We start from the raw sequence: 27,310 nt of genomic DNA, 5'->3' as shown, positions 1-27,310 counted from the left end.
TGTAAAACTTTTTATTTCATCATTTCATCTCCTAGAGGTTTTTACTACTTTTTCGTTTTCTATTTCTAGATTAATGCCTTCGTTATCAGGGTTCCTACTCATAGTTTCTATTTTCTTACTCAATGGTGCATTTGTCATCATGTTCTAATAGCATTTTAACAGAATCTTGGGCTTTTGTAAGAATTAGCTACATGTTTGAGCTGCCCCTTTTTACCTTTCTTGTCATTACTGTATTTCAGTGTTGCAGAAACATTGATCATTTTATTTGCCCATTTAGTTTATTTTCCTACAGTATTACTCAATTAGAGGTCTGATTTATGGGAAAGGAATTCTTTGACTTGTTACAATGTAATAGAATTCTTTGTATGAGATCGTAGGATGGGGGTACCTTTTACTAATTGAAAACATGCTATTATTAAAAAAATTGTTATATAGACTTATAGATAAAGTCTATGAGAAATAATATTAAGTGACCTAATGAAAACTACTGAAAAAAGTGGGAGGAAATCAGGAGTGAGAAATTATATTACATTGCTTATTTAATTAAGAATCAAAACATATTTAATATTTTCTCATCATTATCTGCACAGCTTAAGGGAAAGGAGATATGATGAAAAGAGTATTAATTCACCAGATTTTGAATTATTCAAAGACATTTTCTTTATTATTATTATTATTAAGTGAGAGGAGGGGAGACAGAGACAGACTCCCGCATGCACTGTGACCAGGATCCACCTAGCAACCTTGTTGGGCCTATGCTCTGCCCATCTGGGGCCCTTGCTCCATTGTAAAGAAGCCATTTTTTAGTACCTGAGGTGGAGGCTATGGAAGCATCCTCAGTGCCTGGGTCCAACTCACTGTAATAGAGCCATGGCTGCAGGAGGGGAAGAGAAGAGAGAGAGAGAGAGAAGTGACAGAGGGAAGGGTGGAGAAACAGATGGGCCCTTCTCCTGTGAGCCCTGACCAGGAATCAAACCTGGAACATCCACATGCAGGGCTGATGTTCTACCATTGAACCAACCATCCAGGGCCCAAAGACATTTTCACATGAAGATTTTTTTTTCCCAAAGTGAGAAGCAGGGGGGAAGCAGACAGACAGACTCTGGCATGCACCCAACTGGGATTCTCCTGGCATGCCCACTTGGGGGTGATGCTCGGCCCCTCTGGGGCATTGCTCCGCTGCAATTGGAGCCATTCTAGCGCCTGAGGTGGAGGCCATGAAGCCATCCTTAGCACCTAGGCCAACTTTGCTCCAATGGACCCTTGGCTGTGGGAGGGGAAGAGAGAGATAGAGAGAAAAGAGAGGGGGAAAGGTGGCGAAACAGATGAGCATGTCTCCTGTGTGTTCTGGCCGGGAATCAAACCTGGGACTTTAACATGCCAGGCCAACGTTCTACCACTGAGCCAACTGGCATGAAGAATTTTTTTGAGAGCTTTTTCCCAATGTTTGTTTTTATTTGAAAGTAAAAATGGAGTTATCACACAATCCTCCACAACACACAAATTCCATAAACATATCTAATCTAAACTTAGTTATTTCAAAGTATCATGATGAATTTTAATTATTTTGTGAATTAACATAAGAAGAAGTATATACATCATATGACCAGCTTTATATTAAAAAAATATTGCTGGTGAAGTTCTTACTTGTTTAAAAGAGTACTGCCCAGTAAGATTGTCTACATTGATGAAAAGGTTGTTATTCTGTGATGTCCAATTTAGTAGCCAGCGGCCTCATGTGGCTTTTGAGAATGTGAAATTTGGCTAGGGCAATGTAGGAAATAATTTTTTTTATTTTACTCTATTATAAGTAATTTTAATTAAAATATAACTTTATGTATGTCTGGTGGATAATATATATATTGTGCAGTGCAATTAGAAAAGGCTCTTTTTTTCTCTTCTAATAAGGACAGACAAAAATAATAGCAAGAAAGATGAGAAGTTTATAATTTACTTAATTATACTAATTATACATATATGGTATATCTACAATAAAGTTAGCTAGAGAAGAAAATGCTATTAAGAAAATCATAATAGAGAATAGGTTTACAGTGTTCACTGAAAAAAACAACAACATATACTTCAGTCCCATGTTGTTCGAAGGTCAACTGTAGTTATGTAGCTATTGATGATCTTATCAAAGAATTTGTTGTAGTTTTCATAATCATTCATGTTAATTTTATAGAAGAAAATAATTTTTAATGAGAAAAATATCTAAGTTTGAATTTTGTTCATGAAAGAAAGTACTGAATGGTTCTGTGTGCAGGTGTGTGTCAAAGAGATGGTTTGAATTGATGTTTAGGGTACAGCTTATGAGATGAAGTGAGTACAATAACTTACTGCTATGAATTTTAAAGCAGTATGTAATGAATTTTAACTTGATGAGATAATTTTGAAACTTAATATGGAGCCTGGAAGTTGTTTGAGGGGAAAGAATGCATACTTTCTATAATCAGAAACCAATTTACACAAATGCCAAGAAACAGTTATAGCATATTCATGTTGTTCTATTTTTTAAAAATAAAATTAACTGCTTTGAATGATGGAGTTAACATTTTAATATGCTTTAGAAGATCCTAAAAAGAAATTTTTCTTTATCTTTCAGCATGTTTTCTTCAGCAGTAAATGACCATTTTAGGAAAAATAAGACGAGGAATTATAAGGCTATATTTGCAGTGATTTGGTTTCATGGATCAGTAAATACACAGATAAAAGAGTGATTATTATTCATGGCTCCCTCTTCAACATAGGCTTGCATTTATACGGGGCCTAATTAAGTATTAGATATTAGTCCAAACACACACATGAAATCTTCAAAGATATAGAATTGGTTGTACTTATGAACAAACTATTTTGTTCTTGGCCTATAACATAAAAATTTTTATTTTAAAAAGATAATAGGACTTGAACAACACATTTAGTTTTTCATCCTAATTGTTTATTGATTCAAATTTGAAAGGTTAGAACTTGCTCAGTTCTGAGGAGATTCACTGTACAGCATATATAGAAAAAGAATAAAAATAATATTTTCATCAGTTCTGCATTATATAACTAACATTAAACGGCAAATCCACTTTATTTGACATATTCATATAATATTGTCTAACCTTTTAAATATTTGACATGTAATGAAAATGTTTAGATATTTCAAAAGGGAAACAATTTAATGTGCTGTGAGGGAAATAGACTTTCCTTTAAATTTTAAAGACAGCAATAAATTTGTGGAATAATTCTTCTTTTTACTTCTAGCGGTTAGAATGCCCATAGGTAAATACATTTACTAACCTAAACCTGCTTTTTACCATTAATCGCAAAGATTTTCTAAACTTTCTTTTCTTTGAAATAATTTATTCTAATACTACAGGGAAGAATAGTGTGAGGTATTTCTTCCTCAATAAAAGAACCTAAGCAGTTTTAACCTTTCTTTGATTCTGTAGAATCAATACACAATTGCAATTAAGAAATATTTTCCCTAAAATATTCCTGCCTTCTTGCAACAGGATCAAGGAATCATATATATCATCTCCTTATTCCTTTACTAGGTTACCTTTAAAAAGAACTGATTATATTGTAGTAGTTCTAGGAACCTGTGATTCCCTTAAGATGCTCCAGCATTTCCCTATATTGTCCAAATTCTTCATGTTCATTTTCTTTTAAAAACAATCTTTGATATCTACACAGAGTTGAACAAGAAGCCTGCCTTAAAAATACTTTCTGTACATTCTTGAATCTTCTAGTTCCTATTTGGGTATCTTGAATAAGTCACCCAATCACAGTGAGTTAAGTGATGAGATAATATAAAGATTATGTAAAATAATGTTCATGAAAGCACATTTAAAGTGGTAAGACTACTGGAGTCTTAGTATATATTTTTAAAGTTCTTATTTCTCTTGAACGTTTGGAACAAGTACTTGAGATCTCCATAACATTTTATAAACATATTATGAAAACATTTATTCTGATTGTTTTTTACTTTCTAATAATTAATTCTAAAGAATGAAATAATATTTTGAATTAATTTGATATTACTGCATCATATATTTAGGTAGCAAAGAATATTACTATTTCTAGGAAAACCACTTGCAATATTAAATTTAACCATATTAAGTTATTGATATTTGACCAATTTTATATGAAAATAGTAATTTCATATGTTTCAACCTCAGCTGGTATTGGACTAATTGATTTCAGTCTTTGGAAAAGCTGTAGAATTATTTTTTTTTCGAAGTTAGAAGCAGAGAAGCGGTCAGACAGACTCCTGCATGGGCCTGACCAGGATCCACCCGGCATGCCCACCAGGGCCGATACTCTGCCCATCTAGGGCATTGCTCTGTTGCAGCCGGAGCCATTCTAGTGCCTGAAGCAGAGGCCGTGGAGCCATCCTCAGTGCCTGGGCCAACTTTGCTCCAATGGAGCCTTGGCTGCAGGAGGGGAAGAGAGAGATAGAAAGGAGAGGGGGAAGAGGGTAAAGAAGATGGTTGCTTCTCCTGTGTGCGCTGACGAGAAATCGAACCAGGGACTTTCACACACCCAGCCAAAACTCTACCACTGAGCCAAATGACCAGGGCCTAGAATTCTTTATGACAATCTTTCCCCTATTGAAATGTCCTACACTTAAAAAGATTACTAGTTGGTTTTTATGGTAACATTTTAGTCAACTCTGTGAGATTCCCAGAAAATTTAACAAAGTATCTAATTTATTTAGCTAAAAACAAAACAAACAAACAAGAAAACCCTTAAAACTTCAAAGAGACAAAAACTGTACATTCCCTTTAAAATAAGTTTAGTGACTTCCATAAACCTTTATAATTAAATTTACTGTAAATTATAAAGATATTTTGAGTATTCAACAATAAAAGAAACAAAATCTGAAAAGCTCTGAAGAACTGAAAGATCCTTTTAATATTTAATGCATTTTTTATTCTACAATATTTTGTACATGTGCAAAGTTTCTATTAAATTAAAAATAAAATTGTTTTATTTTTAATTAAAATTTCAATTTTTCTTTAAAATATTTTTAAAATTTATTTAGTTTTAGAGAAGAAGGGAGAATGAGAGGCAGGAACATTGGTCTGTTCCTCTTTGTTCGCTGACGGCTATTGAACCAGCAACCTCTGTGCTTTGGAGTGACTTTCTAACCAAGGCTTAATTTTTCTTATATATAGAAGAGTACATATATAATTGGCAGACCAGTTTGTATTTTGAATTTAAAAATTTAATTTTTCTGTCTTATTTTTATTTATCTATTTATTTTTAGGTGAGAAGAGATGAGATAGGTAAATTCCCACATGTACTGTGACCAGGATCCACCCAGCAACCCTGTCTGGGGCTGATGCTTGAGTATTGACCTAGTTTTAGCATCTGAGGCTGATACTTGTACCAACTGATCTATCCTCAGTGCTCAGGGCCTTGCTCAAACCAAATGAGCCACTAGCTGCTAGAGGGGAAGAGGGAGAGAAGGGGGAGCAAAAAGGGGGAGAGAGAAGTAAAGAATGAGATGGTCGCTTGTCCTCTGTGCCCTGACTGTGAATCCAACCTGGGACATCGAGGTTTGGATGGGTTGAGCTGGGTCAACACTCTACCAATTGAGACACCATCCAGGGCTTAGTTTTCCTTATATATAAGATTATATATATAAATTGGCAGGTTAGTTTTACATTTTATGAACCATTTTAATTTCAGTAATACAAACCTAATTTGTTAAGCTCTGTAAAAAATAATTTCTGAAAAAACTATAAATCTAACATAAGTTAGACAGTTTCTAAAGAAGTGCTATTAGTGTTCTTCAGCAGAAGTTCACCTCCTCTACATCTTAAGATTGGAGAACCTGACACATTGTGGAGTATTCTGGTGCCACACAAGCAAAGGATGTCTCCTTTTCATTTATTTCATAAAGAAAGTCACATCTGAGTGTTGGCACATCCATATAACCATTAGACAAGGTGATAGGTTGGATAGATAGGTATGAGTGTATTTAACTTCATTCTCCTAACTGCAGTCCAAGAGCTTTCCTGAACTAGTTTTTAAAATATGGTAACTTCAAATTCTTATAATGGAAGCCATACTCAAATGAATCACCTCTTTTTGGAGAGTCACATAGTAGGATTGAACATGGTGTGGAAGTACATGGTAGCACCCTGCTCGAGTTATTTGTCAGTTTTACATCAGGAAATATTTATGTCTCAGTAAGCAATAAACCATTAAAAATAAGTGACATGAGCACACACAGTGTAGACTCTGCTTGTCACAATTTTTACGTCAGTGTTAAATACAGTGGTCCTTTGCTAAGTCCAGCCATTAAAATTAATATATAAATATTCACTCTCTAATTAGATGTAGGGGAAACTGGAAGTTACAAAATTAAAGCAAAATCCTCATAATAGCCTGATTAGGTGGTGGCGCAGTGGATAGAGCATCAGACTGGGACTCAGAGGACCCAGGTTTGAAACCCAAAGTCGCCAGCTTGAGCGCGGGTTCATCTGGTTTTAGCAGGGCTCACCAGCTTGAGCCCAATGTCTCTGGCTTGAGCAAGGGGTCACTCGGTCTGCTGTAGCCCCCTCCCCCCTGGTCAAGGCACATATGAGAAAAAAAAATCAATGAACAACTAAGGTGCTGCAACAAAAAGAATTGATGCTTCTTATCTCTCTCCCTTCCTGTCTGTCTGTCCCTATCTGTCCCTCTCTCTGTCTCATTCTGTCCTTGTCACAAAAAAAAAAAACACCAAGAAAAAACTCATAATAGTTCCTCATTAAAAGAAAGTTAGAATGTATACAATATAGTTTATTTGGACTATTTAAGTTATGTTTTTATATATTGGCTCATAACTATTAAATTTCATCAGATTCATTGAACAGCTAAAACACAGTAAGAATCAGCCATATAATTAGGCTGCCTGCCTTTCTTTCCTCCCTTCCTTTCTCCATCAATAAGATGGAACGTTTCAAATGGAATGCCACAAACTTTGTAACAAAACTGGCACTTGTGTGAAGCAGAAACACAAGTGGTCTCCAACTTATGGAAGTACTATTCCAAGAGTTCTTTGAATAAATAATTAGAAACCCTTATCACAGCTTCCCATGGAAACAACACTCTAAGATGAGGTAAACTTGCCAAAGCACTTGACAAACCACTCATTAATTCTATAATATACTTGAGTCATGGTATTGTACCAAAAATACAGTGAGACATTACCCATAATGTTTTTATAGTTCCAGCTCTGGTGTCAGGAACATCTCCTCTGTGGCAAGCCAATTCAGAGATGCCACTCTTTTCACTCTCCTAGTAAAAGGGGGCGGGGGAGGGGAGACTAGCTACTTTATTTGTCTCTCTTATGCCTCAGGGTCGTGGGTGGAATGTCATTTAAGTGGATTTAAATTAAATTTCTGAGGCCACCTCTTGAAAAGCATTTTGAAACTAGCCAGATTCCTTCCTAGCCTCTTTTTTCCCCTTATATCTCTATAGTGGAGACTTCTTTCCTTATGTCTCTTATGCTTCGTTTTCTGTTGACCCTCCCCTGGGTACCAGCCGCCATCTCCCTCCAGCTAACTGTGGTGCCAATACAGTCTCAATGACTGCCTCCATTTCTTAGTCCTTCAAACCTTCCCAGACTATTGAGATCTTCTAAAGGCTTTCACTGCTAACACCAAAGGATAGTAAAATAAAACAAACCTCCATCCTGTGCCGCCATGGGAACCACACTCTGCTATTCTGGCATTTAATCTCTGAAATGAGGGGTCATGTCTTGAAAAGTAATGTGAGGGACTAGAAAGGTGCGCATAGAAGCTAGCAATCCCAATGTATATAAGAAGGGTGAAGGAAATAGAATCCTATTCTGCATTTCTCCTTCTGTTAGGAAGAAGGACACAGAATCTTACTCTGCCTTCCTCCTCTGATGGCTGGGACCACCACCAGTTTTGCTACTATATGCCATAGCTTGGAGGGCATGGGTCTGGGGAGGGACACCACCATCTGCAATGGCATTTCTGATGGAGGAGAGGGGAGCCAAAGAAAATGAAGGGAGCCAGTCATAGTCAACTAGCAGAAAAAGGAAAAAAACAAAGAAGAGAAAGAAAAGGCCATGTGGTGACAAATGCCTATTGACCATTTTGTAAATATAAAATATAGCGCATATATTGAATACTGATTGTGCATTTGGATGAACCTTTTCATATTGCTAAACTTAACCACTGATTATACAAAAAAGGAGCTATTTGTAATATTTTATTTCAATTTCAATTTATCCTCTGGTCATTATTGCATTTTGGATTTTCTTTATATTGAAACAAGCACACTTATTTTCTTATTCATTTTTTTCTATATATGTAATTAAGATTATATGTAAAGAACACTGACATGATGATGAACTGTCCTTGGATTATTAGGGAGGGGCCAAAGGAAAAATTTTTGTGGAGATGCACTTTTATAAGTAATTTAAAAGTACACAATTTAACAGTCTGCATCTTCCCTTCACATCAGCATACCACCATCATTCATAACATGATTGATACTGTGGTGCCTAATTCCATCTTTGTGAAGGAAACATGTCTTATCTGAAAAATAAAATTTAAGGTGCCTTTTTCCTGATTTTATAGTCATCATTTTTACAAACAAAAGGAAAAAAAAGAATGTGATCTTTTTAGGTGTCATGGTCACTATAATAAAATTGATTATTAAAAGACTCACTTCATGTGCACAGCAGGATTAGATGTGCAGAATTATGAAGCCAGGTTTTTCTGCAAACCAAGAACTTTTCCTTAAGTTGACAATGTCAGCAGGTAACGCTGGATGGACTGCTTTCTACATTACACTAAAAATATACTGTTTTATCTTTACATTGGGGCATGCCAATATCAACACCTCTGTGTATTGCTGCTAAAAACCAAAATAATATTTGATTGCATAGGAATCTATAGAGAAAGCAAAAGTTGAAATGATCAGAAACACTGTTCTTTTAAACTTAGTATTTGTTTAGTCCATACACCAAGTAGAGAGGAAAGAGGAAAGAGAAAAGGAAAATACCTGGAGAATGACTATAAACACTAGTGCTACTATCATTTATAGCTACATCCAAATTCTGAAATAATATGGGATTATCTTTAGGTTAACAGATTTTAAATTAACTAAAATCAACAAATAGATACCAAAGGAATAAAATAGAATGAAAAGGTAAAGAGATTTTTTTTATCCTATGACTGAATCTGAAAATACATATATGGAAGCTCATGGCAAGCCTGTTCTCAGCCAGTTTTCTTATTATTATTATTCATTTTTTAATAGGAGTTAATATATTACCCTTCTTTTTTCTCTAGTACTTTGATTTGTTTTTAAATCCATTTCTTCTGAGATAGACCATTTTTCTGAACTTGATCAAGTCAGGATTTATTTCCACATTGGGAAAGACTTAGATTTATATAAGAAGAGTCCCATTAATCAACTTCATTCTCCTTATAAAATCTCAGAGAAATGCTGGAGGTGGGGGTGGGATCATTGACACCAGTTATGGTCATGTGCCTTAGTTAACAGTGAAATGACAATTTCCTTTTGGGGGAGCAAAATAATGACCTTGATTTTATTTGTATATTTTTCCCTAATATCCTACTTAGCACACTATTGAAATTAGTGGTAAGCCCGGGCCTGTTTCATTTTGTTGGTTTGCTTTTAATATTCCTTTTCCTAGTAGACTTTACTAAAACCTATTTGTGGGATTGTACTACTCACAACCATATTTGTCAGTTTTTTGCTTATGGAAATTAAACAGTGCTATAGTATTGGTAAACTTTCCTGCCACTTTTACTCTCTTTTAAACTCCCTGGTTTTATTATTAGTCTACACATTAAATAATTATATTAAAATAATCATCTTAAATGCAGAATAGAATTTCAAAAAACAGTATGAAACCAAAATGTGTCTTAAGTATTGAAAGAATCTAGATCTTTGTATGATTTCCCATATAAAGCAATAAAACAAAACTTTAATATTTGTGTCTATGTCATGTCTGAGTTGACATTGAAAAGTAACAAATTCAATCTAATTCCTTATTTAATAGATTGAAAACCAAACTCACAAAGTAAATAATTATTATGTACCAAACATTTCAGTCATTTCAAAAATTCCTTTTAGATCAACTCTGGCAAACCAAGTATTTTACATAGATGCTATTGTCCACATCTATCTACTAGCTACTTTTTATTATATATTGATATTAAAACTATATGCGTAGCCTGACCTGTGGTGGCACAGTGGATAAAGCATCGACCTGGAAATGCTGAGGTCGCTGGTTCAAAACCCTGGGCTTGCCTGGTCAAGGCACATATGGGAGTTGATGCTTCCAGCTCCTTCCCCCTTCTCTCTCTCCTCTCTCTCTGTCTCTCTCTCTCCCCTTCTCTCTCCTCTCTATAATGAATTAAAAAAAATTAAAAAAAAAGAATTTAATAAATTGTTCAGTATCTTTAAAAAAAAAACAAAAAACTATATGCGTAAATGTACCTGTGTTTATATTTTAGTTTTCAGCTAATACAGTTTTTTAAAAATTGTTTATTTTTAATTCATTATAACGTTAACCATTAAAAACTTATATGTTGAACCTTATGAAATGATACATTTATAATTGTATTTTTTAATTTTCACACCTGCTGTTATTTTATTCTTTATAAACATTTTTGATTAAATTACCACAGAAAAAAGCAAAACTAATTAAATGAAATTTAAAAGTGAGACTAGAAATTTCAGCGTAGATATTCTTCATTACTGGAAGAATTTTGTTAGTACTGAAACCTTGCTCTTACCCTAGTTTCATAAAACAGCTTACCCTTACATTTTTCTACCTGGATGCCAAGTCCTGTGTCTCAAATAGTTTTGAATTGTCTAGTACATACTAATAGCAGTTTAAATCTTATTCACTTATATTGGTTATATGTAAGAAATATATATGAATCTGATTATATATAGTCATGTTTATATATACACACGAAAATGTACTTAAATAAGTATAATATAAATATTATATAGAGGTATGGAAATATAAAGGAAAGTTTACCAAATATTGTTATTACCTTAACTATTCATAATCACACCTAGAAGTACAAAGTAAGTAAGTCTTGATAAACTTTGCCTAATGGACATTCCCAAATGGATTTCTTTTGCAACAATTACTTTTCTTACTTAATATTTTAAAAGTTAGTATTTTAATAATTACAAGAAACTATCACTTTCAATAAAATATGAACACTCTAAATAAGTCAAGAAATTTCAGAGTTTAGTTGTGTATTTCTGTTGTGTTTCTCTAGGAAAAGAAATCGAGGTATTAGAAATATGTAAAGACCATGATAGAAAGTGGATTACATATTTGGTAGAACTGGAGTATCTCTAAGTGAGCCTTCATGGTTATTTTTCTTTCATCCAAGTCCAAATCAGAATTTAGAAATAGAATCTTTAATAATGGTACATAAAAAAATAAAAGCTTTAAAAAATATTGCTGAGAAAATCCATGCCAGCAACATATAGGAATGTTTGCCTTACACGGGGCAGTAGAGGAATTTAAAACTCTTTGCTCAGGACACAGCAGTCTTACTGAAACTTAGTCTCACATTTTTTAAATGCTGCCCATGGGTGGGAACCTGCTTCCCATGATTTTGTTTTCCCCCTTTGAATGATAGCGATGGAGCACTGCATGATGTGTTTGGTGCCTTGCATGCGGAAGACATGCAAAGGCCAGGTCCAGTCTGCATGCTGCTTAATGAATGTTTCTCCTTTTCTCTCCTTCCTTGTCATGTGCTTTCAGAAGACAACAATGTGGAAGGTGGGTGCTTTTTTACTTGTTTTTTTTTTCCAGTTCTCATTTTCCTTTTATTTCTTAGCATTAACAGAGTACATCTCGAACTTTGACGGTAAGTTGAACTTCTTTCTGAGCATTTGTTGATTTCTGGATTACGTTTCACTTTTCATATAGAACACACATACTCCCTACTCCAGCAACCCCAAATATATAAAACTCCTTCCACCTTGATTCTAATCCTTCATGGGTTTCAGCATCCCATATGAACCTTAGGATATTTACTGCAGTGTTCTATATGGAAAAAATAATGCAATCCTGTTTCTTTTATTTTAAGAAAGTATTTTTTTTTGCAGTTTAATAACATAGTGCATGATCTTTTCTACATTATTTTTTCTTGATCAAAATGACTTCTTTTCTTTTGGGATTGTTTAGTAATACATCATTTCAAGCCCAATGGTTTATTCTGAAATGGTTTGATTTATAACAACAAAGAATAAAGTACTGACTATAAGTAAGGGACATACAGTTAGATTAAAAAATAAGCCATTGGCCAGTGGAAAGCAAAGCATGCAGTCCTACACCATTATTAATGGTAAGTATATTTGTAATACTCTGTGTCTGTTAACAAAATTACAGTATTTATTCAAGCTTGTCAAAAATTATCTCTTAAGGAATTTGAGAAAGATATACTTTTTTTCTATAGACTCCAACAAACCAAATATTTTCAACATTCTATTTTTAAGGAATTTTAATGCACTAGTTGATGTGCTGTCAAACAAATCTCTTTGTGATAAAAATGCAAAAAGAACTAGGTAGAACAAAGAATCGTGGGAGGGAAGATAATATTCTATCAAATTATATAATTATAGCATTAGTTTTATATATAGTTTTACATGAACAATTTACCAATATCTATATGTCAGAAGCAAGCATTTAGCATTTTGCTGCAATATTTTGAAATAAAAAAGACAGATTTTTTAGAAAAAAGCTCATCAAAGTTTATAGATAGTCAGTAAAGTTACTAAGATTTGATGTTTCAAAGAACAATTCATGGTAATATCAAATTGATTAGTAGCAAGTTTTAGCATATTGTTTGTGAATCGTTCATTGACATTAGAGTTGCTTAGTTGCTAAACAGAAATCATCAATCATTATTTTTCCAAGTGCTGGCTCTGTATAAGGCTCCTATTTCTCTATACTATAATTTTAATAACATGTGAGTATGCACTTCATAAAGATGATATTACCCTGTAGGTCTGGTGTCTTTCAAAATCAGTCTCATTTATATTGTGCATGTTAATTAAGATGGAAAGATTTTTAAAGTATCTTCAACTTCTTTTGCATTTCTTTAATCATCCTGTTAAGTTTCATGTTTTTGTTCTTTCCTCTTTAAATCCAGTTGCATTCCAATGGGCTTTATAACCAGCCTAATAAGCATGAATGCCTCTCTCCTTACACAAATCACCCATGAAATTTTTTGACAAGATTTTCAGAGTGTTGGCCCATAAACTATTGTAATAAAATTTATTCAATCCCGATTTTAACATCCCTATCTATAACTTAACTTGGATAGTGTAGTCAAGTTCCATTAGATGTAGGAAATCTAGCATGAGAAGGGTGAATGTTCATGAAACACTTTAATTTCCATTCTTATTAAAGTGTTATTAAAAACAATTAGAGATATCTAATATATTTTGTAAAAGTTAGATCTGTTACAGGGATAGTTCCCTGATTTAGTCTATAAAATCTTATAAATTGTTATTAGGAAATATGTATAGTAGTTTTTATAAGTGAAATTACATGAAAAAATGGTATCACTTAAACAGGTAAGACACTATCCCTAGGCATATAAAGTATCATTACTGCCCTGGCCGGTTGGCTCAGCAGTAGAGCATCGGCCTAGCGTGCGGAGGACCCGGGTTCGATTCCCGGCCAGGGCACACAGGAGAAGCGCTCATTTGCTTCTCCACCACTCCGCCGCGCCTTCCTCTCTCTCTCTCTCTTCCCCTCCTGCAGCCAAGGCTCCATTGGAGCAAAGATGGCCCGGGTGCTGGGGATGGCTCTGTGGCCTCTGCCCCAGGCGCTAGAGTGGCTCTGGTCGCAACATGGCGACGCCCAGGATGGGCAGAGCATCGCCCCCTGGTGGGCAGAGCGTCGCCCCCTGGTGGGCGTGCCGGGTGGATCCCGGTCGGGCGCATGCGGGAGTCTGTCTGACTGTCTCTCCCTGTTTCCAGCTTCAGAAAAATGAAAAAAATATATATATATCATTACTGACCAAAAGATCATAAACTTTCTAATCTGCTTGTGTGATTCTTTGGTTAATGTCACTTCAATAAGACAAAAAGAGTCTGAATTACAGAAAACTTAAACTAGTACATTTAATAATTAATTTCTATATTGTGATTATATAATGATCTTTAATTGTATCTGCACCAAGGGATGTTTAAATACTCATAACATTTTAACAGATTTTACCCATAAAAATAACACCAATTATTTTAATATATGATATTAATTCATTCATGTTACGTATTTCAAATAAAGTCTCAAATATATTTGAAATGACACTGGGCAATGAAATATAAATTTATTAAAATTGTATGTACACTATAGTGCTCTACATTTTCCCATATTTTTGAAATATACATGGATTGAGGAGTAGCTTTATTTCTGAATTCAGAATAAAAACTAGGAATTATGCCTTTCAGTTAAAAGTATCTACCTGGAGAATAAGAGATCTTTTTAAGAAATTTTGTAGTGTTCTTTAGAAAAGGAATCTTTAATATGAAGTTAATTGTCAAGTAAAAGATAATAAAAAGCTTAAATAAACAAAGGGATTTCAATATTATTTCAGAAAACTTCCTTGATGAATTGTTTCATATATTTCTATGTGTTATATATACTCATACTGATTCATAGTTTAGTATTTAAATTATGTTTAAGTACAATGATAAATAGTTTTGTCTCCATGGAAAATTACTAGAGCCTATTTAAAGCTGATCCATTGTTTCTTGAAAACATTGTTCTATAGTAAATTCTAACTTTACTGACTGCATGTCTAATAATCTTTATTTGTAATTGAACAAGCTTAGTCAATTGCTCCATGTGTCAGAGAAGGAGACATTTCTGCATTATCATTTCAGTGTGGCTAGGATGTTTTTTCATTTAATTATGAAACTTCTCATTTTTTGATGAGGGGAAAAAGATCAGACCCAGCCCATATTTCAGGCATTCCTTTGGGTTTTTACAAATATAATTTTGTCACTGAAGGATGTCACTGAAGAATGACTGGCCCTGTGGGGGCAGTGTCCAAAACAGTCTCATCAAATGGCATGAAGGGCAGATGCAATATTAAGGGATTGGTTGGATTTTAAGTCATGTCTTATGCTCTTTATTTTTCCAACTGATACAGAGAAGAAATACACAGTGCAGCATATGCCAGTGTTGAAACTATAGTTCTATAACTCTTTGCCCCAAAGCATTCCAACCAAGGGTTCAAAGAATGCTTTTTGATTTGCTTCTGTGATACAGACATGTCTCATAGGAAACAAGATGTCTGTCACTGAACATTTTTGTCACCGTGACAACCCTGCCTTCCCATGCTCCCTTGTTGATTGCTGACTGTGCTCTTGTTTCCCTTCAAGGTCTGGCGCACCTGATGATGGGCGACCAAGGTATGGGCTCTGTTCCTTTTCCACTCTGCTTTCAGTCTTTTCTCGTTTCATAGCTGCTTTCAAACCATCACTGCAAAGGATGGGAAAATGCTTGCAAATTATCTGGCTGCAAATTAAATACATAACTTGCATTCACATTTTTCTCATGTGTTTTTCTTCCCTTTATTTATTGGTTTGATTTTTGGTTTACCCTTTTGACTTTTGTTTTAGTTCATTCTTTGCACTATAATATTGGAAAATAAATGAGACATGAAGGCTTGTGATTGAAAGTTCTTATACATTTATCAGCATATGCAGTTCAGGGTATTTATAGTCGAGAAAAACCAAGAACCATCAAAAATTAATATCTGAAAGAGGATATTCAGTTTAACCTAGTGTACCAAAGAGATGCCATTTTTCATCCATGCATGGCAGTTTGGGAACATGCAGACATCTTTGGTTTTGGCTTTTAGAATGCTGAGTGTAGTGTTTCCCAGAATCAATACTTCTTTTACCTATAGTCATTGTGCATCTCCTTTTTGTGTAATATTTTAAAGTAAGCATGGGCTTTCCAATTTCCTTGCATGTATTGCCTTAAAATAAAAGGCAAATATCTCAATATGTATTGACTGTATTCAGTTTTCTCAAATCCTTATTTGTTCTTACTCGTCTTGCTTAATTTGCAAAGAGTAGTACATTTGCATATATTCATAATTCTTATTGTTGTTTCTCTCTTCTTTATTCTCTTTGTATGGAAACCCTTTCTTCATGGAACCATTTCATCAAATCAATAGGTAAAAGTAAAGGTATTACACTATTTTATTTCTACTTAATATCATCTATATAAATTACAATTTAAGTTATGCTAATGTACTCACACCATTTGTCATTAGTAATGGGCACTGGGAGGTAGGTATGAGTGTTAATGAATATTTTATAATTTAAGGTAAGAAAAAAATTCATCAAAATGTTTCACTCCTTTCTTTCTTGCTCTTTATAGTGATTTTTTTCATGTCAGCTGCTTATGTAATTAGTATATTTAAAAATAGATACAGGTTTTGGGGTTAATTTTTGCAGTGTCATTGAATGGTAGTTAAGAGATGAGCATAGTCACCATAAATATATCATCCTCAAACATTTAAATCTGGAGCCCACCTGCCCCAGCCATTCTGCTTTGGGATGTAAGTCTAAGCATGTGCAGCATTGAAATGGTACTGCTCATCACCATGCTGTCTGCTAAATGTCATATATGCACATTAACTTCATGATAACCTGGAAAAGGCAGTATTTCGAGAGAGAAACAAAGGAGCAAGAGAAGCCAGTTCTTTCTTTTGTGCATACTAACTCTGTTTTAAGAACGTTATCAACCAGGTATACATCCATGCATCACTTGGTAAGTCAGGCATGTGTGCTCTTTGACAGCGTTGGGCCAAATTTGAAAGCATGTATAATTCACCATCTATAGCCGTCTTCATTGTGTTTAGTGCTTTCATTAAAAGGAGGTATATGATAGGCAACTGTGGAAATTATGTATCATATCCTTTAAATTAAACATTTTAAGACTTACAGATAGCAGACTGACAGCTATCTGGGGGCAGGTGGTTGGAGGGCTAGGTGGATGAGTGGAGGGATTGAGGAAAAAAGAAATAAAAGTCATTGTCATGGTAAACAGAGTGGTGATTGCTGGAAAGAGGTTTGGAGAAGGTAGAGGAGGTAGGTATAGGAGGGATAAATGGTGATGGAAGGTGACTTGACTTGGGGTGGTGAACACATAATACAGTGTACAGATGATGTGTTGTGGACATGCGCACCTGAAACCTGTATAATTTTGCTGACCAATGTCACTCCAATAAATTCAATAGAAAGGAAAAAAATTAAACTATTTATTAGTGAATATGCCCTTGGTTTCTTGTTCTTTTTGTTTTTATATTTTTTAGTTACTTATAAACACGGGAATGTGACTTACCTTTGAATTCTCTGAATCTTTCTTATGCTCTGAATCTTAATCCAGTGACTTGGGACGAAACTCACAGTTCTGCAGCTTCATGTTTGTGTCATCTCTCAGGGAACCTTTTCTGCTTAACAAAACACCTGCACATGAGCTGGCCACTAAATAGAAAATGGTATCAAAGTTTTAAATGTGTAAAGTAGAGCTTTAAGAACAAATGTTGTTTGAATTTTTTAAGTTAAAAAAAGGAATAAATGCTATTGCAGTTTGTGTTTTGGTCAATCATTTTCAATAATGTAATTTAATCTTATTTGAAGCCTTTCAGCAACTATACAAATGACATTATTTATTGCTTATTTTAGCAACTTTGTGTATAACTTGGGATGCTTTGTAAACTTTTTTTTTTTTAGGACAAATTGCCACCCACTTTTCTTTCTTTAGTGGTCATTTCTCACCATATTCCTTAATATAAGATTCAGAATGGCACAGAGGGAACTATATTTATATTTTATTTTACTGGCTGAGTGAATTATATCTATATGTCTTTGTATATGTTCATGTGGATAGTGGTAGGAGTGCATATATATACACAAACTTTCTATATATGCACATGCATATATATATATACTATATATATTATGTAGTGAAAAGTAACTTTTAAAATAATTCTCTATTTAAATAACCATTTAACTCTACATAAGGAACAATTCATGTTTCTACTAAGCCAATACTTGTTTTGGTGTAATTAATATTAAGTGACACTTCATTCAGTTTTACTATGTCAGTCTTCAGTGTTTTAGTATGTTTGTCAAACATATCTTTCCTAAAAATTTCATCAAATTTTTTCCTCAATCTGCACAAAACTACAGAGGGCAAGAATTTTGTTTTTCTTTACTTTCTTCTTCTGTTAATGGGACCAGGATGCTTTCTGGTGTCAAATGGGATAAGAAGACTTAAGGTAGACTTCAGTATTTTTCAAAGCAGACCAATCTCTTTACATTTTGTTTAATTAGATGTATGGAAATGAGAAACATGATTTGTAAATCTTCTTAATTGTACATTAATTCAGCAAAACTACATTCTAGATCAAAAATGCAATCTTGAGTATGCCATACATCCACATTCAAGGAGTGTCGTCATGATAGGGAAATGGAAACATGTGGATGCCTTCGTCACATGACAACGGAAGTGCTATGTGAGGAAAAGTGAAAGGCGTTTAGAAAATAAAGATAACATGAATCAGAATTGCTCTTAGGTAGATAACCTTGCCTTGTGCCACCTGTTGGAGAAGTAAAAAAATGTCTAGCAATTTACATTCTTGCTTCCTATATCAGGTTAAATCCTAGTTGTGCATAAAGTAAGTGTTAACCTGCCCAGGCTAAAATAACCGATTTACATTGTAAATTTATACCTCCCAATACTTTCTCTCACAATACAATCCTGAAAATTTTTTCTTGACACCACTTTTCTCTTTAGGATAGTGAATTTAGGGTCTCTAAAATGATCCTCTCTAGATTAATGTCCTTTTTTTTTTCTTTAATCCAGAATCAAAATTAGATTTAAGAGCATTATTGTTATGATTTTGATTTCTTCTGTATGGATTCTTAAATATTTTATAAATTTTTAAATGCACAGTCCAAATGAATTATTTCATTTAAAAATAAGCGGGGGACAGTAATTCATCTAAAGAGAGCATTCCTTCTGATAACCTCCTTTATCTTCCTCCTCAGTCTTCTTGTTACAGGAAAGCACTGGTATGACTTTGTGATGTATCCTTAACAGAGTCGCTGTGGATCCTTCCATACTCTGATTAATTTTTCAGGTTTGGAAAATAAAAAATCCCTATCATTTGTACATCACAAAAATAGTAAGTCAGCTGGAAACATGTTAAGGACCATTGCTATGTACTCACAGAATCATAATGAATAAAATGAAAGTTTTTCACTTTTCCCATAGAACATGTGCCTCTTATTTTCAATTTTTCATTCTGTTTCAAATTCTAGAGTCAATGTTTTATAAACAAGAATAGGTCCCCATTAACTGGCTACAGTTAGGAAAAACTTTGTTTAAATGAATTATTGCTTTCTTTAGGGATAAAGAGAGATATTCTCTAAAACAGCAATTTTCAACTGATGTACTGCAAAAAAAAAATTTCTTAACAATTAATCTTTAATTTATTGTAAGAACAATTTTATGTCTTTTATTCATTGATTTTAATTTATTGTGTTTACATAGATTCTAGTGTTGCCCCAAATGCATTTCCCCTCCCCCGTATTCCCCTCAACATCTCCCTTTTCCCACTCACCATAATGCCTTCCCCCCCTTCCCTTCAGCTTTATCCCATCTTATCATCCCCTTTCCCTCTGTTCTCTTTTCCTCTGGTCCCTTTGATTTTTCAAAAAAAAATTATTTTTAATAGAACCTATTTTAAAATTTAATATTTATGTATTCATTCATTTTGGAGAGGAGAGGAGAGAGAGTGAGAAAGAGAAGGGGGAGGAGCAGGAAGCATCTACTCCCATATGTGCCTTGACCAGACAAGTGCAGGGTTTTGAACCTGCAACTTCAGCATTCTAGGTCAATGCTTTATCAACTACGCCACCACAGGTCAGGCCACAAAAATTTTAAGCATGCAATACCTGACTATTTAGTCAGGGGCACTCACTTCTTTTCCCTTAAATTGTCAAGTTAACATAATGACAACATCTAACACAACAATAACTATATGGTATGAATGATTCAAATCAAAATTATATCTGTTTTGGGGGGGTCAGATCAGCAAAACATGTACTTTTGGTATGCCACAGAGTATTAATAATTATTTTATGTGTACCATGTGATTAAAAAATTTGACAATTGCTGCTCTAGAGCAAACCTTTCTTCTGTTTGTGGCTAGATAGACCCAAATGATCTTTGTGAAATTGTGGTTGCTTTCATTTTAGGTTTGAAATTTGTCCGTGTATTGTTAAGAGCATTTACGATGCAAACTGTATTCTCTATTTTATTTAGAATTTAGGTTTAACTATTTTTCTGGGAATTTAGTTGATTCTTGTTTTTATTATTTTTGTTATTTTGTTATTTATCCATGTATGTTTTAACTGGTAACTTCATTCCAACAATTACTTTATTAATTTATACTTTACTTCAGTGGTTGTATGAGATTAATAGGTGTCCTCTTGTATGAAAAAAATGTTAGTTTGCATGCAAGTTTAGCTATCATTGCTGGTTAATAACTTAAGAGCACTGGTTAATAGTTGTCACTTTTTTGTGTTGGTGCATTGATTGGAAGCCTGTATTTTTCTTTATAGCCATTATCATATTATAATTACATATTTATATGAGTGATTATAAATTTAATGTCAACTTTCCCTAATAGAATGTAAGCTCCATGAGAGCAGGAAGGTTGTATTTGCTTTTGGCCATTGTATTTCCAGAATATTTTTCTAACTGTATCTTAAATATTTTACTTTCATGACTTAGGTATGTGAGTTGGTGGAGCTCACATTGGAAGAAGGGGATGTAAAGAATGACATGGAGGGTTTGTGGGGACAAAGTAGGAGGTTGAAAAGGAAGAGGAAATTTACTAAAATAACTAAAAAAAATTAATTGCAGCATATTACATGGAATCCTTTCTGTCTCTGTCTCTAAAGTTTCTTTTGCTTCCTGTCATAAATGTACTTTTCCAAAGTTTCAATATATCTTTTCAGTAGAGCATTATTCTGATATCACTTTAATATGCCTTAGCATATGTATAGCATAGGTCTGTAAGGAAATAAAGCCAGTCAATTTTAGTATTTAAGGATTTCAAATTTTTTAATGTTATTCATGGTCACACTGGCAAATAATCAAATTTTATTTTCTAACTTGCAACATTTATGCAAAAGCAGGTAGAAGCATGTTACTACAATTTAGATCTACTGTTATATGATCTTATATGGTTTACATGAGTTCTTTTTTAATATCTCATAGTATCTATAGACTATGATATCCTATACTATATAACCTGTATTTAAATGGGGTTTGGATTGTAAATTTTCAAAAAAAAACAGAATTTGAGTTTTTGCTATTCCTCACATTCATAAATTCTATAGCTTATTTGCAAAATAAAGGTCTATTTGACTCTCTCAAATGAACATTCAATGTTTTGTGATCTGAGTTTCTCATGTTATTAGAAGGCCAAGGTATTACAGAAACATGTGATTACACATTTTATAAATGCCTAAGTTGTATTGTATTAGTGAAAATGAAGACCTTCAAATAAAATTAGATTTCTCCAAACTGTGTTAATGCCTAGATGTAATCAATCCCACTAAAACTAGTTGATAAGCAGAATCAAAGAATATGCTTTAAAACCTCATCTGTAATGTCATTCCACAGTGAATATTCTGTAACATTTACTCTTAAGATAGATTTGATATTAATATTTAGAGATGAATGAAGCATTTAGTATAATTTATACATTTTCTTCTTTTTCCATGATTTCTATTACTATCTTTCAACTCTAGTGTTGGTACATAGCTAATTTATCTGTGAAGTACCCAACTTTAAGTCACCAAAATCATAATATGCATTTGTTGAATAACATTTAAATACATTTTCTGTAGTTTCTGATGTACTACTAATTTTTAAAATATCATGTTCTCTTATTCTGTATGGCTTCTTAAATCATATATCCCCATTTAGCTTCATAATATGCAGTTTTTACAGAAGCATTTGTGAATGTTGATAGAATTTTACTGTATTGAATGCTTGTGTTTGGTGTATATGTAAATTAAGGAAAAACTTGTTTTGAATGGCCTATTATGATTTCTATTGTTGCAGTACTGGATGCTCTTCATTTTCAACCACAGAACCTGGAAAGACCAGAATATCACTACATAAAATGAGATACTGAATATCTACTTCATCAGTATGATACACAGAGAAGGCTATGTGACAATAAGAAATGGTGTTTATTTTGCAGTTCTTTAGCCTACATGCCATCATTCCGGGTACAATCAACAATATTTACTTGAAGAGGAAATAGTTATATGTTATCTCTTTCTGCCATTTAATCAGTTCTGTCATTGTATTTATTACAAATAAAGGTCCCAGCTCCTTTGTAACTCTGCTCTCTCGGCTCCTTAAAGAAAAGTTTTTCATGTATTTATACATTCAAAAAAAAAAAAAAAAAAGGATGGCAATGAATAACTGATAAACTAAACAAAGATTTTATTAGACTGCAAGAAATTAATTTATCCTCAGAGAAGAGCACAGAAATGAATCTCCACAGTCTAACAGTTTAAAGAATGAGATGGTCTAAGTTAAAATTTAGATACTTTACTAAAATAGATTGTAAGTAGCAAAACACTTAACTTATAGCATACTGGATTGTAAAAGGATGATTCCTTTTGCAAAGGAAATGATTTTGTTTTTCCAAAATAATGATTTTATCTTATTTATCCTTTAAAAAAAATTTTTTAAACAGAGACGGAGACTGATCTGTGGTGGTGCAGTGGATAAAACGTCGACCTGGATATGCTGAGGTCGCCGGTTCGAAACCCTGGGCTTGCCTGGTCAAGGCACATATGGGAGTTGATGCTTCCTGCTCCTCCCCCCCTTCTCTCTCTCCTCTCTCTCTCTCCCTCTCTCTCTCTCCTTTCTAAAATGAATAAAAAATAAATAGAGACAGAAAGTTAGAAAGCAGGGCAGACAGGAAGAGAGAGAAATGAGAAGCATCAGTTCTTTATTGTAGCTCCTTAGCTATTCATTGATTGCTTTCTCAAATGTGCCTTCAAGGAGGGCTACAGAAGAGCGAGTGACCCCTTGCTCAAACCAGTGACCATGGTGTCATGTCTATGATTCCACGCTCAAGCCAGTAAGCCCGAGTTCAAGCCAGATGAGTCCACGCTCAAGCTGGCAACCTCGGGGTTTCAAACCTGGGTCTTCCATGTCCCAGTCCGAAATTTATCCACTGTGCCACTGCCTGGTCAGGCTAAAATATATTTTCTGTGAATTTAGATATTTTTAAACAGCACCAACACATTCAGGCTGATAAGAAGGCATTTTCTTAATTAGGTTGGCCAGTTATTTTAGAGAATACTGTGATTTCCTGGAGTGCTTAGCTCAAATACTGAAGAAATTTGAATCTTTCATTATAGAATGATAAAACTGTGAAATCAAAAGAACATTAAAAATTATCTTTAAAAAAATGATGACAGTCTTTGAAATATAAGACTAGATAAGGAATATTATTTATTATAATAGACAAAACATTATGGATACTTTGATCTAAAATAACTGACATAAAATAGTGAACCTTAAAAAGACTTAATAACTTTTGTCCACTTACACACCAGTAATCATAAAACAGGATTTTATTCTCACCAAATAAAATTACAGTTAAGTAAACCAACTGTAGAGTATTACATAGGATGCTGTTGCTTCTTGTTTTTAAGGTTTCCATTTTAGGGGGGTAACATTCTACCTTTTAACAGGAGAACAGTGTAGTGTGGTAGCCAATTCCACAATGAACATTGGTACAATAAAGCATTAAAGGTTAATTCTACTCAAGCAAAATTACTTAGATATTTCTGTAACTTCCCACTTTCGCATTTCTCTCGCATACAGTGATGGCACTGACATGGACTGAGCTCCCCTTTGAACAAACTTAGGACAGTACTAGCTAAAAACTGCTTTTTAGGTTCAAATATATAGGCTGAAAGCTACAGGGAGGTAAATATATATTTTCTCATGAAATAGAAGTGCCATCCAGAGAAAACATTTTGTCAGTTAATGTTGTCTTCCTTCTCACTGATGACTTAGAGTGATATATGAATTGAGCTCATACTCACCTGTTACTCACCCGAATATCAAATATTCAAGAAAAACTTGAAGCTAAGAAGTCCTCTGTTTAGATAGCTCTCTTTCCTGGAAAATTAATAACACATAATTACTGTGAAATACTTAATAATTGGCTAATACTCTCATATTCACAATTTTCCTCAGATGGCACCATTGCAGGAGACTTGTCCTGACCATTCTATTTAAAATTGCAACTTGCCCCTCTTCTGAACTGTCTGACTCCAGTCTAGTTTCTCCTTCACAACAATTATTACCTATTAACATACTTAAATTTAATACTTTGTTTTATTTACTGTTTATTATCTGTCTTTTTCCCGCCAGAAAATGAGAGGGCAAAGACCCCTGCCCTGCCTCGATGCTATCTCAAGAGTCCCTAGAACAGTGCCTGGCACAGTAGGTAATGCTTGTATAATGACGGACTGACTGTTTGGCTAGCCAACTTTATAAAATTTCCTTTTAGAGTTTACTTTGGGTATTATTTCTTTCCCATAATACACTAATTTTCAAATGTCTCTTTTCACGTCAAGGTAAATCTCCTTATGAAGACAAATAAAATCAATCCAAAATTTTCTCCTTGAACTGAGAGAAAGTGAGGAGGACTCAGACTTGCCTCTCTTGATCTTTCTTATTTTCTGTCCAGCGAATGTGGTCACGGGGAATTTGGAAGTGATTTGAAAACCACTTCAAACACTGATGGTCAAGCCTTTCCTTCAAAGTTTCTCTAATAATTCAGTCTTAAAGGAATAATTCTCTAAGGGGACAGTAATTCCTCTTTGTATGTCTCTCTGTATATAAGTAACAAGAAGAGACTCCTTGAAATTTGGCTTCTAAATAGCTTGTGACTTTCAGGAAGTACCTTTGGGCAATTTGTGACAGAGAAAGTTTCAGAGAACGAAGTGGATTCCTTCTCCTTTATGTTCGTGTAACTTGGCTTGTGCTTCAAATGTTAAAAGAAACAAGTTCATTCTTCTCAGGTCCTCAAATAACTGCTTATATATCAACACAAAGGGCCTTTGACATTTTTCCAATCCAGGGATAAATGATCATATGTTCAACTAGATAGTTTATCAAATAGTACAAGCCCACTGTCCTAAGCTGTGTAAACTGTTCTGAACAACCACATGGTAGAAAATCTCTGAATTAAAAAGCAACAAAATTGCAGAACCTAAGGCCATATTTCCCTTAAAATGAGGGTTGTATCCCTGTTTTTTTAGGAGAGGTAGAAATAGAGTTAGTGATAGAGAATCAAAAGAGTTTCATTCAATCTTAGTCATTACTAATGAAATCATCAATGAGATTCTTCTTTATGTGGGACTGTGACACATGGTTTAAGACTACAACTATTCAGATTGGATGTTATCAAGATTTTTGACATCAAATATAAACACAAGGAAAATAACAGTTACCATTTTCAGTACATATTTTGACACATTCACATTATATCTACTTCTACAAAATATATATTCCACTAAATGCAGTTTTTCATTTTTGCTTGGCTTCCTGGCCTATGAATTGCCGTGAGCCTATGACCACATGGCAGTTCATTCAGAATCATAGAAACTCCAGTAATTATTAGTATTTACTTTTTTGTTACATAGCCCCGATATAGACCAGAAAATTAGACTACTGAGATAATGACTACTTCAGGAAATAAAAATGACTTAACATGTTATATGAAGTTTCTAAGCAATTTTTTTTTTTTGCCCTGAATTACCTGGTCATCTGACCCAATGTTCCATTTCATTTTCTGTACTTAGCATTATAAAAGCAGTAGACATTTGGAGAAAATGGGATGTCCTCATTCAAGGAAACAATTAAATTTAGATTGGGCTCGTGTGCTGCCAGAAGGACAGGAATCCGAAGTCAGCCAGTCGTGGTTTAGGTTCACAAGGAAATCCTCGTCCACAAGCTATCCATAGGTTCCTGCAGATTCTTAGTGGCAAAATGTGCCAGAAATCTTCAGCTAAGCTTAGCAAACAGATATTTTTGATGCTGTGCTGACTTAAAAGAATTATGTGATGGTGTTATGACTGTCTTTCTAGAGATTATTTGTTTAAATAAAAGAATGCCTCATCTAACTCGGTCAGCAGGGCATACATTTTAAATTACTTCCCTGGTGGTGAGGGTGGATTTGCATGAATCCATCTGTACTTGCTATGACCCGTGGCCTTCTTTGTGAGCAACATGGATGAAATTATGAGTCATTTCATACTATGAAGAGAAGATCTGATGGTTCCAAAAGAGAGCCAGATTTTGACTGATGAATGTGAGGACAATTTGGTCTGGCATTTGCCCCCTCATTATTTGTAAGGAGTAATGTCATGACCTACTAGGCTAAGTCTATTTTCTGCAGCTACTTCAGATATGACATGGCCTACTTAAAAGAATGTCCTGTATAAAAGAGGACTATTGCTGTTTAAGCAAGGCTGATCAAATGTCTTACTTCCCTGTTAGAACATCTGAACAATCTCTCAAACACTACAAGCCTTGACCTCATTACCCTTGTTCTGACAGACTGGTTCTCACATTGGTTGTCCTTCCCTCTTCTACCTCCAATCACCTGAGGCACTTTATAAAAAAACTCAAATTTAACTTAACAGATAATTTTCTTCAACAGGTTTGTGATGAATTGGAAGCCTGTTACTTAAACATAAAAAACAAAAATTTAATTCCCCTATAAGCTCCTAGAGTACAGCCATTTTGTGTAGAGTGCTACCAACTCAGCACATTGCTTTGCCTTCTGAATGCTGAAGAGTTGTTCTTCATGGTGATGAAAGGTTCTTTTCCTTGCGGGGGCACGTATAGCTTGTTATTTCAACCCACATTACTTCTGTGTTGAAAAACATTTTCTAGTTAATTCAAATTATTATTGTCTTGCTTTAAGAGAAATTAGTCCATTGGCAAGGACTGAGATGAAATATATGGTTATTCAATCAGGTCTACCTTTTATCTTTAAAACTGAGAATTTGGTTTTCACACTAACAAAGATGTCACTGGGCCCTTTACATTGTGTAGAATTAAGATATGTGATATATATTTTTTAAAAAGAAAAAATCAAACTTAATATGTGACAACATTAAACATTTTATGAGT

General features: G+C 34.0%; 1 protein-coding gene across 18 annotated transcripts in view; it reads left to right on the top strand.

Annotated features, from left to right (window-relative positions):
• The window catches only part of NRXN1 (neurexin 1), a 1,279,091-nt gene that overhangs the window by 109,029 nt on the left and 1,142,752 nt on the right, over positions 1-27,310 (top strand). For 10 of the 18 annotated variants that reach the window (XM_066267109.1, XM_066267105.1, XM_066267103.1 and 7 more), the window contains exons 2-3: positions 11,780-11,797; positions 15,418-15,447. The exons of 5 other annotated variants lie outside the window; for them this stretch is intronic. In XM_066267109.1, coding sequence (XP_066123206.1) covers positions 11,780-11,797; positions 15,418-15,447 — 48 coding nt within the window. The remainder of the gene's footprint in view (positions 1-11,779; positions 11,798-15,417; positions 15,448-27,310) is intronic. 3 more of the 18 variants (XM_066267111.1, XM_066267097.1, XM_066267102.1) reach the window with 2 other exon arrangements.

The sequence above is a fragment of the Saccopteryx bilineata genome, chromosome 3 (assembly GCF_036850765.1).
Source record: "Saccopteryx bilineata isolate mSacBil1 chromosome 3, mSacBil1_pri_phased_curated, whole genome shotgun sequence".
Taxonomy (NCBI): domain Eukaryota; kingdom Metazoa; phylum Chordata; class Mammalia; order Chiroptera; family Emballonuridae; genus Saccopteryx; species Saccopteryx bilineata.
The sequence above is the reverse complement of the archived record's forward strand: the minus strand, read 5'-3'. Positions and strand labels throughout refer to the sequence as shown.